General features: G+C 34.1%; 3 protein-coding genes across 4 annotated transcripts; 1 reads left to right on the top strand and 2 right to left on the bottom strand.

Annotated features, from left to right (window-relative positions):
- Positions 1-986: 986 nt before the first annotated feature.
- LOC107923197 (glucan endo-1,3-beta-glucosidase) lies at positions 987-2,334 on the bottom strand. The gene is made up of 2 exons (XM_016853417.2): positions 2,192-2,334; positions 987-2,079 (listed from the first exon to the last, which is right to left on the bottom strand). The coding sequence occupies exons 1-2, from the start codon at positions 2,223-2,225 to the stop codon at positions 1,136-1,138; spliced, it is 978 nt and encodes a 325-aa protein (XP_016708906.1). The 5' UTR covers positions 2,226-2,334; the 3' UTR covers positions 987-1,135.
- A 3,481-nt stretch (positions 2,335-5,815) lies between these two features.
- LOC107924519 (histone acetyltransferase of the MYST family 1) lies at positions 5,816-10,395 on the top strand. 2 transcript variants are annotated; one of them, XM_016855007.2, is made up of 9 exons: positions 5,816-6,198; positions 6,352-6,440; positions 6,543-6,605; positions 6,728-6,937; positions 7,757-7,825; positions 8,221-8,382; positions 8,779-8,872; positions 9,098-9,240; positions 9,971-10,395. In XM_016855007.2, the coding sequence occupies exons 1-9, from the start codon at positions 5,913-5,915 to the stop codon at positions 10,172-10,174; spliced, it is 1,320 nt and encodes a 439-aa protein (XP_016710496.1). In that variant the 5' UTR covers positions 5,816-5,912; the 3' UTR covers positions 10,175-10,395. The 2 variants fall into 2 exon arrangements, with proteins under 2 accessions (XP_016710496.1, XP_040969966.1); XM_041114032.1 differs by having other exon boundaries at positions 5,824-6,198; positions 6,543-6,602.
- A 1,014-nt stretch (positions 10,396-11,409) lies between these two features.
- On the bottom strand, positions 11,410-14,226 carry LOC107923641 (uncharacterized). Its single transcript, XM_016853824.2, has 3 exons — positions 12,819-14,226; positions 12,606-12,705; positions 11,410-12,253 (listed from the first exon to the last, which is right to left on the bottom strand). Exon 3 carries the CDS (start codon positions 12,213-12,215, stop codon positions 11,670-11,672), a length of 546 nt encoding a protein of 181 aa, XP_016709313.1. The 5' UTR covers positions 12,216-12,253; positions 12,606-12,705; positions 12,819-14,226; the 3' UTR covers positions 11,410-11,669.
- Positions 14,227-19,318: the final 5,092 nt, after the last annotated feature.

Here is a 19,318-nt window from a genome sequence, read left to right as displayed (position 1 = left end):
TCAAGCTTGGGCAAAATTTTAGGCCCATTTTTGGGTTAGGCCCGACCTGGGCCCAATGAATGTGCCTAAATTTTTAGTTGAGTCCGGCCCGGCCCATAAGCATCTCTACATAAGAACCCCGTTGTTTATTTTTAAAAACTTTTTGGTATCTTTCTTTTGATTCATATAATCAACGTATGTAAAAATATAAGGAAGGTCATTTTGATCAAGAAGGTCAAGATGTAGGGAAGAAGAAGATCTCCCTCTTTGATATGTCTGTAGAATTTTATTATATTAGGTCGGATCTCGAATTGAGTTATCTTTATTGTAAATATATAACACTGCTCGAGAAGTAGAGAAGAAGAAGATCCCCTTCAAGATATCTGTAAAATTTTATTATATTGAGTCGAACCCTGAATTGGATTCCGAATCGAATTATTTTTATTATAAGTATATAACACTTTTCAAATTTCATGAACACTAAGCAAGTATTTAAAGCACAATTAACTTCTGCACCACTCTCATATAAACCAGCAACGTATAATTAGAGATGTGCTATCCATGAATTCATTGCATAAAACCCAATTAAGACAAATTCATAAAACATCATTTAAGACATACCTTGTTTCTAGATGAAAGTTGCATTTTATAGAACTTCAATTTAGATCATGAGTTATTTAGTTATCCTTTTATGCTTCTTTCACTTTAAAGCAGATTTCACTTGGACATCTCTTTCGTCATTACAAGTCATTTTGCCTTATTGGGAACTCCGTTTTCAACGTGTTATATTAGGTCACCAATTAAAGTTAAATCTTTCCCTTTCTCCTTTGATGTGATCAAAATTACTATTGTTGAATTGAAAATTTATATCAAATTATTTAAAATCTGCATTAATAGAAAATCAATTTATTCGTAAAAATAAATTTAATATATTTTTATTTTATTTTTGAATTGATAAAATTTGAATATTAAACTTTTTATTTAATATTTAATTACCAATAAAGATGTTTTTAAAATATTTAAAATTTTATTTAATTAAAAAACAACAAATAAAACTTATTTATATTTAGATTGATTTTCCACTTTCAAAATATGCAGAAACTATATGAAGCGTCTCTGGCAAAAGATTTAAATAGCCAACAATAACATTTCAAGTTCACCAAAATGGATAAACAGGGTTCATATTGGGGAAGAAGAATCCGAAATTCTGCTCAACTGTGGGTTGCTTCAAGTTCTCGTTGAACATCTCGAAGAAAAACGTCGGCATTATATATTCAGGTCTTTTCGGAGTCCCTTTCTGCGTCACATGATTCAACAAGTTCTTGTTATAAGTTTGAGCGTTCGCGACACTCGTGTAAGGCTCGTTACCGGCGGTCGGCCATCCAGTTTCGGCTACAATGAGAGTAATTTGGCCGAAGCCGATCTTATCTAGGGCGGCATTGAAAGCATCGACCATGCCGTCAAAGAGGTTGTAGTATTCCAAGCCTTGGTCGACCACCACCGGTGCGGTCGAGGTGAACAAGGCGTAGTTGAGGGAAATATGAGTGGGGTCTGAGGCATAGGCAAAATAAGGGTACACATTGATCAGGAGGGGCGAATCCTGTCGAACCAGAATGGCCATGATACTAGTCATGATCGATGTTATATCGCTTCCAAAAGCGCCGTCTGAAGGAGGGTACGAGGTACTTAGGGCATTCATCGGGACCACGGTCGTAACCTTCGTCGTGCCTAGCCCAAATGAGGCCAGCGAGTTCATTATGTTGTTCATGGCACCAGGAATGTAAGAGCTTGACTGTCCTGGAATGGCTTCATTCCCAATGATGATGAACCTGAATTGAACATCTTCCTTATAAGGGACGATGTTGGTGTTAACCCATGCATCGGCTGCACTTTGATCCGTTGCGAGGCTTTGTATGTCCTCGTTTGTCGTACTCATCGAGAGGGATATTCCCGATCCCCTTGCTGCTTCGAGCACTTCAGGGTAAGGCTGGTAGAGCCTGATATTGTTTATGCCACTAGTTTTGAAAAGATTAATAACATCTCCTGGAGATGGAAGATTGTTGCCGTTCAAACCATAGCAAACACCAATATCACGGCCATCTGCAACATATATAGTAGATCAGTAATTAAAATGGATTGAAGATAAATGTTTTGTTGTATATTTTTCAAAGCCATATTTACTGTAAAATCACTGTAGAGAAGTTTGTTTTACCTGTTAGAGAGAGGAGTTGAGTTAAAAACAGCATTGCTTAGATTAAAAACCCAGAAAATCTTGGACCCATATTTCACTATATTTCTTGATCTCAGCACTTTTTTTTTTTTACAAAGGAAAGTCAATAACTGGTGCTCGTTTCTTGTGCCTACTGCTGGATTTATATACTCTCTCTGGAAGTTTTTTTTCAAAAAGGATTCCGAGTTTTTGGACAACATGAGATATCAATGCATGAGGGTATCGTGTCCCATCATATTTGTATATAATGAAGAGGTTTTGACATTTCCTCTTTCTAATTTTATTTTTATTAGGATATATATTTATGTAAATTATTTTCTTAATTGTATATTATTAAATTTAAATTTAAAATTTACATATATATTTATATGTATCGAATTAAAATTTATATATACATTTCATCAAAATCAAAAAATAATTTAAAAAATTTTCCCATCTATAAAAAAAACTTGAGTATTATCAAAATAACTTCTCTCAAAGTATACATTTGATAAATGTGAGTACATTGAATTTTATGGACATACAGCAACAACACCATCATAATTTTTCAATACATTTACGTTTTGAACACACAATATATTAAAATATCAAAATATGAATATTTTTCATATTTGATTTTTTGCATGTAGTTACATTTTTGGTATTTTGATGGGCGATTGAAAGAAAAAATAGATGAACCGTCTTTCCTCTTGTGTCATTTTATTTCATTCAAAAGGTGTCGAATATAATTTAATTGCATTAATGAGAACCTATAAATTCAGCAGGAAGTATATGGCTATCAAAATTAAATGCTCACTTTCAATTAATTATCATTACTTTTCATTGATTGTTTGTGATTTGGTGATCCATCTTCTGGTAATGCTTCGGATTTTATAATTTCATCTTTTAGTAGCGAATTCAGAATTTTTTTAGAAATGCCATAAATTTATAATTTTCTTTCCATTTTCGAAGAAATTAGATATACTTTTCTCTTTTTTTAGGTTAAAATGTAATTTTACTTTAAATTAATTTATAATTTAATCGACGTAACAAATTTTTCCTTTGGGTCAAGGACCTTACATACCACTTAAATTTGTGTTTGTTTGTGTTCTAATTAATTTATTAACCTTTTCTTTTATTAAAAATCTTCAACATTAATGTTAGAATGAATCTTAATTAGGTTGATATTGATATTATTGTCAATATAAAAATATATAAGTTTGAGTACATTAAAATACATTTATCCTCTTATTTAAAAGTTAAGAGAAACTACATATAGTTTTATAATCTATCTATAATCTCTATAAGAGTACATGGTCGAAGAAACTTTTGAACTTCTTATATAGCCTTTGTACAATGTTTTTCATTTTAAATATTTTTTTATAATATTTGTACAATTTTTTTCATTTTAAATATTTTTTTATAAGATTTATCATATTTATAAATAAGAATATTAATTTTACTAAATATTTGGTTCTCACAAATATACTTGATAAGAAAAGTTATCGAATTTACAAATAAAAATTTTGATTCTATTAAAAGTTTTTACTAAATGAATTTATATAATAATAAATTAAAATAAAATTTATATCAAATTACTTCATACGTTATATAGATATTTAAACCATTATGTTGCAATTAAAAAAAAGTAAAAAGAAAAAAGAAATTACTTTAGTTTTAAATATCAGATTTTAATTATTTGTATAATTAAAAACTTTATATTTTAAATATAAAAATTATAAATAATATATTTATATACAGGGCTAAGCTAGAAAAAAATTTTAGGGGTAAAATCAAATTGTAATTTTTATGATAGTAAAAATGTAAATTTTAAAGGATTAAAGTAAAATTTTATCATTTTAAGAGGTTAAAGTACAAATTTACCTTTACTAATTTAAAATTTTAAAAATTTTGATAGGTCAAAATAGAAAATTCTATTTTAGGGGTCATGCCAGCTCCCTAGATTCGCCCCCTATTTATATAATCTAATATGTTATGATTATTTTAATTATATATTATTTATGAGTTATTATGATTAATTTATTGAGTATTAAGAAAAAAAATGAATAAAGTTTAATTTACAATATATCAATTTCTTTATAGTTTATACAAATGATTTAATAATGATTAGGAAATTTTTTATTAGCGTTATGTTCGAAATATCAAAATAATTAATATATGGTAATTATGTTTATTAGTTATTATTTTGAATAATATTTTTTTATATTAATTGTATGAAGTAAAACTATATTGTATATTGAATATTGTAAAAATACTATAATTATAATTTGGATTATTATTATATTTGAATTGTTAAATAAATTAGTATATTTTAATTTTGTGCAATGATTCAAATAATAAAAATTATTTTACATTAATTACAGTAATTAAAAATATATTATTTAAGTAATTAATAAAACAAATTAAACACATAAAATTATATGCCGCGCATATGACATTAGAAACCATTATATATAAAAGAACATCTCTAAAAATATTTGTATATAAAAGAAAATGACCAAAATCACTTTTTATCCTTCTATTATACTCACATTCGAGATTTAGTTTTTATATTTTAATTTTACATAATTTGAACCTCTAATTTTATAATCACATTAGTTAGTCTAAATAGTTAATATGCAGAATTGTTTTAATTTGATTTAATTTAGACCTCTAAATTGATCATCTTTAGCCTCTATATATTTTTTTTTAATTTTGAAATTCTAATCCTTACTAAGTAGTAGCCATTAAATTTGTTAAGTTAAATTCTACTATTACCAAAATCTCACACGGCAAACATATTATAATACTCACAATAAACCCCGTACATTTTAGTTAATAAATTTAACGACTATTGTTTAAGTTAAGCTTAAAACTTAAATCTTGAAATCGAAAAAGCAAACAAATAAAAAATAATCAAATTAGTGAACATAAACTAAACTCTACAATTTATGTATGGTATGTAACTAACCCAATTGTTATCATGAAAGTTAAGACTGAAATTTCAAAAATTGAAAAGGATAAATATAAAAAATGCGGATGAACTTTAATCCAACGTGCAAATCATACATAAACTCTGATTTTGTGCATAAAAGTTTAATTTGATTCAAATTTCACAAATCACTAATAATATTATTGAATTAGAACCATTTCATGTTGGCATGTTGCATACTCAAACAATTATATTAATTTGATATGAAAATAATTGAATTTTTTATTTCTTTAAATGTGTACAATTGAATCAAAATAAAAGTTTTATGTATACGTATAACCATAATTCAAGTTTCATGTATATAATTATATCAAATTAAAATTTATGTATCAAATTACATATTGAACCCAAAGTTCTTTGATATTTATCCCAATTTGAAAGTATAAAAATTAAAATGGATCAAATTAAACTACATGAACTTTTTTTTTATTTTTTGAAAAATTAAAATGCTCAATGATATTATTATTATTTTTTATAATTTAAAAAAACTATTATTTCTTAAAATATAAAATTTATATAAAAATATTATCAATATAAAATTTTATATATTAAATACTTTATAAAATATTTTTGTGGATGTGACTAAAGTTTGTAGGACCCAAAGACGAAGATATTAATTTACCCGAGAAGGAACTCGATGGGCTGAAGCCCCAAAAATATTTTCTTCTACCCCCTCTTTTGTATTGTTGAGCCCACTCGAAGTCTGAAACCCTCTCAGACCGACACCACCCCATGGGTTCCATAGACACGCCGACGATTACGGAGAATGGTTCAACACAATCCTACGCCGCCGCTGCTCCGGCCGACGACAACCAGAGGCCTTTGGCCTCCTCAAACGGAGCGCAGGAGTCTGAGGCTACGAAAAAGAGGAGGACGGGTATACACCCCCTAGAGGTGGGTACTCGCGTCATGTGCCGCTGGAGAGACGGCAAGTATCATCCTGTCAAAGTCATCGAACGCCGAAAGCTGCAGTCCGCTGAGCCCAGTGATTATGAATATTACGTTCATTACACCGAGTGTAAGATTTGTGTTCTTCCTAGGGTTTTTTGCTTTAATTTAATTATTTCAGGTTCTTTTTTTGTGATTCAATTGATAATTTTAGAATTATTATGTTAGAAAATTTTGGAAATTGATGTATATTTTTTTTATAATAATGATATTGAAATGATAGTTAATAGGAGGCTTGATGAATGGGTGAAGCTTGAACAACTTGATCTTGATTCTGTCGAAACGGTTGTTGATGAAAAGGTCGAAGATAAGGTAAACATTCTTTTACAATGTAGAACCTTGCACTTATGTTTACTCTTTGTTTATCATTTGAGGGTGTTCTGATTTGAACAAATTTGCTCATGGGGTTCTCAGGTAGCAAGCTTAAAAATGACACGCCACCAGAAACGTAAGATTGATGAGACACACGTTGAGGTTGTAAGTAAACGTAGACCTTTTGCTCGGTGATGTGTAAATATCAGAGGATCATTTGAAATTTCTGCATGTTGCTTTTGTGAAATTATATTATTTGTAATCGTCTATCATTTTATTTTCTTCAGGGTCATGAGGAGCTGGATGCTGCCAGCTTGCGTGAACATGAGGAATTCACGAAGGTGAAAAATATTGCGACTATAGAACTTGGAAGATATGAAATTGAGACATGGTACTTCTCCCCCTTTCCACCAGAATATAATGATTCGTTGAAGTTGTACTTTTGTGAGTTTTGCCTCAACTTCATGAAAAGGAAAGAGCAACTTCAAAGGCATATGGTGAGCTTTGCCTCAGTGTAGCAATAGTCTTTTCCCCTCTGCAATGCTTGGGGTTGCATTACTTTATAGTATTTTAAATGTTCTCTATGTACTAGTTTTTTTTTTTCTAGCATTGTAAGAACCTTGTGTGAACCATAGCAACCTTGAACATTGTAATGCAAGTTTGCTTCATTTGTCATGAATATAATTTTTGCTTGCCACATGTTTTCCTTCTGCATGCTTTGGTTGAAAGTAACTTAAGTGACCTTTGGTTTGTTAAGTGACACTTGACATTTTTTTTTTCCTTTGTGTAACCTTGGTTTGTTAAGAGTTATCTTTCTATTCATCATCTAGTACTATGCAGATTATGTAGATGTAGACCTGTAAGTTGAGGTTTAGGTTTTCCTCTTATCATTTTTTTCCCTTCATTCTTGACCTAATTGATTAAGATAAAACAATTATGAGATATGTAATTTGCTTGCCAAGCTGGAAGTATCTGTTATTATGCATGATTGATTATCAATGGTTTTATGGCCATTGTGTTTTAAGATCAAGGTATTGCAGCAGTAATATTTTCCCTTGATGTTAACTCATCTTAAATTGCATTCCCTAGTGTAATTTCCTATCTTATGCCTTCATTTATTTTGTTATGTACTTTCTTTATCATGCCAGGGATAGGATGGAATGTGGTACAGATGTAGGATATTGCTGCCTTAAAAAATTGCTTTTGGATTTTTGTAGTGAAAAATTGTCTTTGAGTTTTGCCTCTTAATCCGATTGCCTCAAGTTACAAATGGAGCAGAATCAATACTAACTTTCTGTTTTCATGCTACTCTGTAGAGGAAGTGTGATTTGAAGCATCCCCCTGGGGACGAAATATATCGAAGTGGTACCCTGTCAATGTTTGAGGTATATTCTTGAATAGCTTTTACTGCTACTACTTTCTGTGCCAAAGTTCACAAAAAGAAAAAAAGGAAATAGCCTTTCCTTGATCTAGTTAAGTAAAATCTATATTGTTGTGGCTTTCTTCGACCCTACCCTATTGTTTTTGCTTTTGTAAATTCAATTTTCACACATCTTTCTTTGTATGTAAAATCCAATAATCTTGAGATCTTTTTAAATGATACTTTGAAAAATGTTGTGTTGAGACAATTAATTTTCAACTTTGGCTTACTAGTGTAGAAATAATTTTCACCATTTTTCTTTTTTTCTAGCTCCTGCTACAAAATGTCATGTTGTAGAATGCTGCAGATCTTTAGCCTTTGTTGACATTCATCTTCCTATGTTCAAATATTTTGAGACAGGTTGATGGCAAAAAGAACAAAGTTTATGGGCAGAATCTTTGTTATTTGGCGAAGTTGTTCCTTGACCACAAGACCCTTTATTACGATGTTGACCTGTTTCTATTCTATGTTTTGTGTGAATGTGATGATCGTGGTTGCCACATGGTTGGATACTTTTCCAAGGTAATTAATTTCTACTGCATTTTTGTTGCTTATAATTTGACACTGTGTGGAGGTTACAACAGATCTTTTTATGTCTAAGGCTGTTCTAATATTTTGTAGTTGCAATGTTCCAACTCTGGTGGCATGGAGTGCATACAACATTTCTTGACCTTATTGTCATCATATTAGAAGTTTTCAAGTAGTAAAATTTATTCTCTTGTGTATTTTGGGACTTTAAGTTTCTTATTCAACCCCATAGCATGTTCGGTAAAAATTTTTGTAGTCGTTACACCTGGAATGCTTAGAATGTTGCCAATCCTTATTATTATTTCATTGTTATCTGCACCGTGTCTTAGTCTTTTAGACTGTCTTATCCGTCACAACAAATATCTTAGCATTTTGCATCTGATCATGCAGGAAAAGCATTCAGAGGAATCCTATAATTTGGCATGTATCCTCACCCTTCCTCCATATCAAAGGAAAGGCTATGGGAAGTTTTTAATTGCCTTTTGTAAGCTCTGTGCCTGCTACTTTATTTTATAATTTTTTTGCCTTACTTTATCAATGGTTCAGAAAAAAAGACTTCCCTTCTTATGTCTTAAAATAAATAGCTAGATGCTAGAGCCTTCTAGATATTGAATATAAATGCCTCTCTTTATATTGTCTTTTGCATTTCATCCTAGTTGTTATTTATTAATTGAGCTTTATTGCTTATTTTGTCATCGTTATGGACCAGCATATGAACTCTCAAAGAAAGAAGGTAAAGTTGGCACACCTGAAAGACCACTTTCCGATCTAGGGCTGTTGAGCTACAGAGGGTACTGGACAAGGGTTCTTTTAGACATCCTGAAAAAGCATAAAGGAAATATTTCCATCAAGGTATCATTACCTGAATATCTTAAGTCCTAGGGGGGGTGTGATTTATGCAATTGCATCTGCTTGTGTGACCTGGTAAACCCGATATTGGACTTTAGAAACTTGGTTAGCAGTTGGTAAGGTAACCTTTCCATGAGAATTTGTGCCTGCATTTGAGGGTAATTTACTGGAGTCAAGCCTACATTGTGACAACGCTCAAGTTCAACTAAACTGGACCCATCTATCATAAAGTTATATTCAAATTTGATTAGACAGACTTAATTACCTATTAAATAACAAATACAAAGAAAAGCTTTGAATGGGTTCTTAGGATATTGGAGTTGAAAATTAAAATTTTCTGAGATTACTTGAACCTCTTCAGTTTGTCCTGTGGGCAACAGATCTAATCTGGGTATCTTTGCAGTCAAGCTTGAGTAGCTTGCTAGTAGTCATGGTGGCTTTTATTTTAAAATGGTGAGCAAGAGTATCCTCGCCTAGGAAATATAAATGAGCATCCCAGAATAGTAAAATAACACTCGAGGTTCAGTTCATCTTCCCATTTTGAAAAAATGAAAACATGTTAAAAACATTCCTGAATTGATAGATTTTATGTAGCTTGTGTGATAAATTATTATTATTGTTTTTTAGTTAAGTAGGTATTGCTGAATAGCTGTATTTACCATTCTCTGAGAAATTTGGGTCAATGGTCACTGAATTGTTATTACTGTTTGGTACGTGAACCTATTCTGTCCAGGAGCTCAGTGACATGACAGCTATAAAGGCGGAGGATATATTGACCACTCTGCAGAGTCTAGAACTGATTCAATACAGGAAGGGGCAGCATGTTATATGTGCGGATCCCAAGGTGTTGGATCGTCATCTAAAAGCCGCTGGGCGTGGTGGGCTTGAGGTTGATGTTAGCAAGTTAATCTGGACACCATATAAAGAACAGAGTTAATGCTACATAGCTTCTTGTATAAAGAAGAGGTTTAACACTAACCAGTTTGTTTAGTTAGTAGCTGTTTTACTAGGAAATTGTAACTTGTGTTTGTATAAAAAATAGGAGAGAATAAGAAACTTAAAAAGATTGAATTAGATTCTCCTATCATCATTTCACAAGCTAACCTGTAAATTCCCTTATTTAACCATGAGATACAACGTAATGACACTCTTGTGCGACATCATACGCTTATTTAGGTTTTATAGAGAGGATATCTACCATGTTTCCATGTTTAAGTATGTTTCATATCCCGCGGATAGATGTTATTTTGTAGATAATAAAATAACAAGAATTAGTCTTTATGACCGCTTCTAGCTACAGGCAAATACTATGCTGAAACTGAATGAAATCTCGAAGTGTGTGGTTTAGACGTTAAAAAAGAAGCAAAGTTTACCATTTTAAAAATCAGGTATTAAACTTATTGAAGAAATGGCATTGATTGAAATATTCACTGCGAGACTTTCACTTTCTTGTACCCACCCTTTAGATTTGGTTTGACATTCGAAACTCAAGTCTTTAAATTATATAAATCGTTCATGTCTTGTCCCTTAATTTTTTATGTTTGTCTGCCCCTTAATTTGACAATGGATGTGAAAGAAAGCAGTATATGTTTTTGGTGAATTATCAAATCTTATACAAAAGGCAACATTATTTGTCTAGAAAAAAAAATCATTTAGGGTTTAAGCAAACTTCAATATCCACCATCAATTATCGAAGTTAGGCATCCTAAACCTATCAGACTACCTAGATTCTGAATTGAAGACTAAACACTCCTTGCACTCGTAGGAGTTGAATGCTGAAATTATTTGACTTATTTAAACTTTAAAGTGGATCCTGTTTGCTGTGCTGCCGACCATAAATTTATTCATATCTTTTGGCATTTGGTCAATGTTTATTATTGTTTGTCTAGTTATAAGACTGGTGTAAATTAATTCATTCATCAAAAAACAAGAATAAAATTTTGAGTTCAAATATTGCAGACAAAAAAAAAATTGGGCTTAAAGAAAGCTTGTCGTGAAAGGCAAAATTAAATTTTTTATCCCATCCTTTTTTATCTTATGACATGATCTGGTTAGTAGATATATAATATAATACAAGAAAAAATTACGTTTGTCATAAGTTTTAAACCCTTTATTTAGTTTAAAGTTCAACTGGAGCTTATCACAGATGTGAAATTTATTTGAAATAGACACTTGATCTAACACCACAATGCATACTCACTTGATTTCCACATTGACATAACAATCATCAAGAAAATATAATGATGGTGTTTCCATCAATAATTTTGAGAGATAAAAATTCCTAAATCTTTGATGAATAATTCATATACATCTCTTAACTAGCATCACCATAATTCGATGCCTCTCTTCAACACCACAATCATAAAAAAACATGGAAATTTTAAGAACAAATCATATACACGTATCTAACCTTGTAGTGTTCCCCCTAGTTATTAAACAGTGGTCGGTTCTCGACGTCTGTTAAGTTGAATCTGTAGAAGCTGTAAGCTTTCCAATGAAACCCCACGAGATCTCCTCTGCCAAAGAGTGTCTCCTTCTCCTTTATCACCTTGTTTCGGCACTCTCTTGATCACAGGCAAAGGGGGATCCATGTTTTCGATGTTGATTGAACGCGAACCACTGTTCTCTTTCCCACCATGTTCTACAAACCCTTGTTTTCTTTTGCCGGAAAACAACTTCTTGAGCTTGAAATACTTGATGCCATTATCATTGGTATTATTATTAGCATTGCAGCTGTTGTTGATCTTGGTGGTGATATCGAGTGCAGGGAAGCCAACAATCCTGTTGTTCCTCTTCACTTGTCCCATGCAACCGATCTTTGGAGACAAAGGGTCGTCATCCGGTAACTTGTCTTTCCATTTGGGAAGCTTCATCACATCTTTATTAATGGATACCTTCGAACACAACATCGGCAAAAAGATGCTTCTCTTTGTATGATTCAAACGTAGATTCTGATGGCAATTATATCTATTTCCCATGCTGCGTTGGCCCCTCCTTTGCTTTTCTTTTAACAAATCTGAAAAGAAAACAAAGGAATAAAGGAAAGAAAGAGATTAGGAGTAAAGGAGGAAGATGAAGGCTTTTTCAAGGGGTACTATAAGTATAAAATATGCTTTTTATGTAAACAACGGGATCTGTCCAAAAATCGGATTATTCATATAATCAAATTGATTTGATTTCTTCAATCCAAGTCATGTCAAAGCATTAAATATAAGTATAAAACATATAAAATTAATACAAAATAATGTTATGTTTTAAATAATAAATTGAGTCGTTGGCCGGTCCAAGCACATGGAGAAGTCTAATTTAAAGAGTAGGATGGAGAAAGGATTAAATATAAGCAACTGTTTTAATTTTTATGTTAGTACCTGATCAGTGTCATCAATATTGCATTGCCAGAGATTGCCTAGAAAATCAAAGATATGCTTATCTGTCACTGTTGCCTCTTCTCTCTCCTTACCCTCCAACCTGTATACAATTATAAATAAAATACTGTCAAAATACCGAGAAAATTTTTGTCTAAATTTTAAATAAACTATTACTTGTTTTGTCATATCTATTTGGTTGTATCACTCACTTACTGGGAAAATCAGTTGCCTTCGTATTCTCCATCAAGTGATTGGAGCATGCCTTTCAGAGAAGATCTATGCATCTATTATTGAATCAAATTCCGGGTGCATTTAGCCTAAGATCTAAAAAGAAATATCAAGCAAATTCCAAGTTGTGGCCTCTTGATCGGATATTCACTTCCCCAAGGAAAAAAAGAAGAAATATCAGGCATAATACGATATTTTATTTGGACAAAATATCTATGGCATGACATAATGCACCATCTCTCAATCTTGGGGATGGGATGATGATGCGTATGAAGGAACAAGAAAGCTACTCAATCCAAACAAAAACGTTTGAAAATAAATAAATCAATCCAATAATTCAATAATGATCAAGGTATCTACATGTTTAACCTGGCATGTCAATGTTGGTTTATGATCCAAAAGGTTGCCACATCTTACTTCAAAACAGAAGTTCCAAGTTTACAGCTTTCCTACCATTCGTAACGAACCACGATACTGTGTACGAGGATGAAGCAAAGAATTGTACCTATATGTGCTGAAATAAGGGCTTTGCCGAGTTGAACCCACAGTGTTACAGCAAAACTTGCATCTACAGGGCATTATGAATTTCCAAACCAAATCATTTCAAAGTTCAAATTAAGAACTTGGTCTTACATTGTCTTTTCATTTGCAGCTGCAGCAGTAGTCATTTGCTGCATAAAAGAGGGAAGAAAAAAGTCCTAGTGGCAAGGTTACCAGAACAATGAAAGGCCATGATATTCCAAAAAAATTAACATCAACCCAGTCAGCTATTGTTCAGAGGTGTCATCATGGTTGTCTCCTGGGGGTGCAACTGCCTCATCCTTGGGAAATTGGATACTCTATTTTCTTGTTTAGAGACTGAACTTGGGATATCATCCACCCTGTCAGTATCTTTTTGCAGTCCAATATTTAGTTCCATCACTCTATTATCTTCAGATTCCTTCACTGTTCCAACATGTTCTGGAGCTAGAGCTGGTGAACTGGAAGAAGGAATAGTTGCAGAAACGCTACCCAGTCCTTTCAAAAGCAAACATACTTGAAGACAAGTTGTTTATAGTTATTCAGGTCCTCAACATCATTGATTTTCAGGTCACTAAAATGAACAAACATATATGGGCACTCTCGAACACTTTCCTTGTCTGATCCTCCTGCAGAAGCATGGTTGCCCCTTGATTCTCCAGCTTTGAGATTGATGGAACTTTAGTAATTGATGACAGATCTTCTCTACTTAAAGGTTTTATTTCAGAAGATTTGGTTCAGATCGCAAAGTTCTCTTTGTCTGGGTTCAATAACTTCTCAGTACAACAAAATATTAGCCATAACAACCTGCCGGAGCTGCGTACTGTCTCAAAGTAAGCTACATGATCAAATAGGTTTACTGTCATTAAGACTATCCTTCATCAGATATAGAGCTTATAGAACTGAAAATTAATAAGGCATCAAGCCCGCCAAAAGGGAATATATTATATAGCATGAAGCAAAATGGCTACATATATGCATCAATGGTCATGCTATTGTTTCTGTAAAATATCTAAAATCTAAATCAGAGTATGTTCAATAGAGCATAAAACAGATCAGTGGCCTTATGCGAAAAGATTGATGCAGCAATGTCTTTAATTTTACTGCATATAGCAAAAAGGAAATCACCAGAAACACAAATCCGACCACTTACCAGCCATGATGTCTCATTTTGAAAGGTCGGCTTTGTTGTTCCAATAGGGTCGGAAGCGTGTAAATTATTGTACTAAAAAATCACACAAAGTTCAATTCCCAGGGAAAAGAGGTGGATCACAAGGATCTCTTAAATACCAAGTCTTTCCTTAGTCAGAATATTCCTTCTAACGTAATTTAATAGCACAATTAAATACTACTATTATACCCTCAAATATTGAAAGAAAAATAGGACAAAAAGAACACAAGAGTTTTAACGAGGTTCGGTAAATTATACCTACGTCCTCGGGCACTAACACCAGATGATAACTTTACTATCTCCAAAATATTACAAACAAATAGAATTCCTTAAGAATTCTCAAATGGGAGAAGAGAGAAAATTAAGAGAGAAAGATTGGTTGGGATGGTTGAAATGAAAAATGAAAAGGCCTATTTATAGTTGAGGTTCAGGGACTAACTTGCAAATGGCCTAAAAAATTAGGGACCAAAATTGCAATTATCCCATTCAACTTTTCAACATTCGGTGCAACTTGCTCAACCTTTTTAACAAGTTGCTTCCTACCTTTGTTGACTTTTCAACAATCTCCACCTTGAAGATTTGATTAGGATAATCACATCTTCACATACTTCCTTCAACTCCTCAAATTCGATAAAGCTATCTTTTGTAGTGCCTCCAAATGCGCTCTCGAGCGCCATACACCTAAAGGTGCTCAAATTCTCAGGATGTTAATCAAGTTCAAACAATGATTAAACTTGATTGTTGTTACCACCTTGGTCATCATATCTGCGGGATTATCTGCTGTCGGAATCTTCTGAAGTAGAATTTTTCCTTTTTCAAAGACTTCCCGCACAAAGTGATATCTTACGTCGATATGCTTGGTTCTTGAATGATAGACTTGATTTTTCGCTAAATGAATAGCACTCTGACTGTCACAATATAGACTAATGTGACTTTGAACAACTCCCAAGTCTTTCAATAATCCATTAAGCCAAATAGCCTCCTTAACAGCTTCTGTAACTGCCATATATTCTGCCTCTGTAGTAGACACAGCTACTGTAGACTGTAAGGTAGACTTCCAACTCACTGGGGCTTTCGCAAGAGTAAACAGATACCCCGTAGTTGAACGACGTTTATCTAAATCACCAGCAAAGTCGGAATCAACATATCCAACTACAAACTGACCAAGTGCTTCATCCTGTTCAAAAATTAAACCAACATCTACGGTTTTTCGAAGATACCGTAGAATCCATTTCACAGCTTGCCAATGTCCTTTTCCAGGATCATGCATATACCTGCTCACAACTCCAACAGCTTGTGAAATGTCAGGCCTCGTACACACCATCGCATACATCAAACTCCCAACTGCATTAGCATATGGGACTTTTGCCATATATTCTCTTTCTTCTTCAGTTTTCGGAGATAATTGAGCACTAAGTTTCAAATGAGAAGCAAGTGGGGTACTTACATGTTTTGTGTTTTCATTTACACCAAAACATTGTAATACCTTTTTCAGATATTGCTTCTGATTTAAACAGAGCTTGCCTCTCGGTCTATCTCTACTTATCTCCATGCCGAGAATCTTCTTGGCCTCACCTAGATCTTTCATCTCGAACTCTTGATTCAACTGAGCCTTCAGCTTATCTATCTCATTTTGGCTCTTCGAAGCGATTAACATATCATCAACATACAAGAGTAGATAAATGAAAGATCCGTCATGCAGCTTCTGCAAATATACACAATTGTCATATTTGCTTCTTGTGTACTTCTGCCTTCTCATAAAGCTATCAAATCGCTTGTACCACTGCCTCGGGGATTGCTTCAATCCATATAGCGATTTGTTCAGCTTACAAACCCAGTTTCTACCACCAGCATCTGTGTATCCTTCGGGCTGAGTCATATAGATCTCCTCTTCTAACTCACCATGCAAGAAAGCTGTCTTAACATCAAGTTGAGCTAGCTCCAAATTCAACTGTGCTACCAAGGCCAACAAAATTCTAATGGAGGAATGCTTCACAACAGGGGAAAATACATCATTGTAGTCAATTCCCTCCTTCTGAGCGTAGCCTTTAGCTACCAATCTTGCCTTGTAGCGAATATCCTTCTTGCTAGGAGATCCATCTTTCTTTGCGAATACCCACTTGCATCCGATTGCCCTTTTACCTTTTGGTAATTGCGCCAACTCCCAAGTATTGTTCTTCCGGAGAGACTGCATTTCTTCATCCATGGCGCTTTTCCATTTATCACTTTCTAAGCTTTGCATTGCTTCTTGATAAGTGATAGGAATATCATCAACAACGGGAAGGGCGTAGGCCACCATATCAGTAAATCGAGCAGGTTTACGAATTTCTCTCCGTGGCCTTGCAACTGCAACTGGTTCTGGTGTACTTAGTGGTTCTTGGGTCAGAATCTCTTCAACCTCTAATTCCTCCATTGTGGCTGGAGAATTAGACTTATTAACTGGGCAAATCCCCATCTGCTCAAACTCCACCTGTTTTGGAGTACACTCCACCTGCTGTGGAGTATTGCTCGTTTGAATATCTTTATCTGCTACCTTTTTCAATGTGGCAGATTCATCAAAGGTAACATCTCTGCTACAGATCATTTTCTTTGTGCTTAAGCACCAAAGACGAAATCCCTTCACTCCAGAAGTGATTCCCATAAAGAGAGCTTTCTTTGCCCTCGGATCTAACTTTGACTCCTTCAAATGGTAATATGCAGTGGATCCAAACACATGTAAGGAATCATAATCTGTAGCCGGTTTTCCAGACCATACCTCCATAGGAGTTTTTCTTTCTAATGCAGATGATGGCAAACGATTAACAAGATGGCCAGCGTATGTCACAGCCTCAGCCCAAAATTGCTTGCCCAACCCAGCATTGGACAACATACATCGAACTTTCTCCAGCAATGTTCGATTCATACGCTCTGCCACTCCATTCTGTTGTGGTGTATCCCTAACTGTGAAGTGTCGAACAATACCATACTCTTGGCACACATCGAAGAACGGATCACTTTTATATTCCCCTCCATTGTCCGTCCTAAGCCGCTTGATTTTCTTGCCAGTCTGGTTTTCGATCATAGTTTTCCATTTAAGAAAAACTCCAAGCACTTCATCTTTAGTTTTCATGGTATACACCCAAACTCTTCTGGAAAAGTCATCAACAAAAGTAACAAAGTAGTGTTTTCCTCCCAACGAAGGTGTTTTGGAAGGCCCCCACACATCTGAGTGAATATATTCCAAAATACCTTTTGTATTATGGATAGCAGTGCCGAATTTCACTCTCTTTTGCTTTCCCAGAACACAATGCTCACAAAATTTTAATTTGCAAGCCTTTGCACCTTTCAGCAATCCTTGCTTTGCCAGAATTTGCAAGGATTTTTCGCTGGCATGTCCCAACTTCATATGCCACAACTGCATTGAGTCCAAGTCTTTGTTACCGGAAGCTGCAGCGACTGCTCCAATAACTGTACTACCTTGGTAGTAATACAAGTTATTTTTCCTGATGCCCTTCAATATCACAAGTGCGCCAGATGTCACTTTCAAAACCCCATCTCTCATAGTAACAACTGAACCATTGGATTCCAAGGCTCCCAATGAGATGAGATTTTTCTTCAAACTGGGCACGTACCGAACATCAGTCAGAACTCTGGTTGATCCATCTTTATTCTTTAATTGGATTGAACCTATCCCAACAGTTTTACAGGCATTGTCATTGCCCATATAAACAACTCCTCCATTTAGTTCTACTAAATCAGAGAACCACTCCCGGTTAGGGGACATATGATAGGTACAACCCGAATCCAATATCCACTCATCTGAATGGAACGACGATGATGATGCAACCAGTGATAGTTCAGAGTCACTAGTATCATGCTTTGCAACACAAGCATCTACAGCAGCTTTTCCCTTATTCTTCAGCTTTGGACAATTTTTCTTCCAGTGGCCTTTCTCATGACAAAAAGCACATTCATCTTTCACGAGTCTGGACTTTGACTTTGATCTCCCCTTTTGAGTTTTCTTCCGAGTGTATGAACGACCTCGGACTACTAAAGCTTCTGTATCTCTGATTGAGTTTTTCTGTTTGTCCTTCTTTCTCTGTTCATAACTGTATAAGGCCGCACAGACTTCGCTCAGAGATATATCACTCCTGCCATGAAGTAGAGTAGTTTCTAGGAACTCAAACTCCTCAGGAAGTGACCCCAACAGCATCAAAGCCAAATCTTCATCTTTGAATGTCTCATCCATATTCAGCAAATCAGTGACTAACTGATTAAATTTAGTGATGTGATCATTCATTGTGGTACTTGGGACGTATGTGAAGCGAAACAGTCTTTTCTTCAAGTGGAGCTTATTTTGACTGTTTTTCTTCAAAAATTTTTCTTCAAGTGCCACCCACAACTTATTTGCAGAAGTCTCCTTTGAAAAAGCATACCTCTGCTCTCGAGAAAGGCATGATCGAATTGTGCCACATGCCAACCGATTGATCGCCTTCCAATCTTTCTCCTGTACATCATCTGGTTTCTCTTCATCAATGGCAATGTCTAGACCCTGCTGAAAAAGGGCATCTAGAACCTCACTTTGCCACATACCAAAATGGCCCGTGCCATCAAAGATCTCCACGGCCAATCTTGCATTTGCAATTGTCGGTCTTGTCCATATGGACGATGTTGAAGCTCCTACACCGACCGTTTTCTCCATAATCTTTCAATATACCTAAGGAAATCTTTTCTGATGTGGAAGATCAGTTTAAACTGCAACCACAAAGCATACTACGATTAACCTTCGGCTCTTGATACCACTTGTTGTTCCAAT

Source organism: Gossypium hirsutum, chromosome A05 (genome assembly GCF_007990345.1).
Source record: "Gossypium hirsutum isolate 1008001.06 chromosome A05, Gossypium_hirsutum_v2.1, whole genome shotgun sequence".
NCBI classification, from domain to species: domain Eukaryota; kingdom Viridiplantae; phylum Streptophyta; class Magnoliopsida; order Malvales; family Malvaceae; genus Gossypium; species Gossypium hirsutum.
The sequence above is the reverse complement of the archived record's forward strand: the minus strand, read 5'-3'. Positions and strand labels throughout refer to the sequence as shown.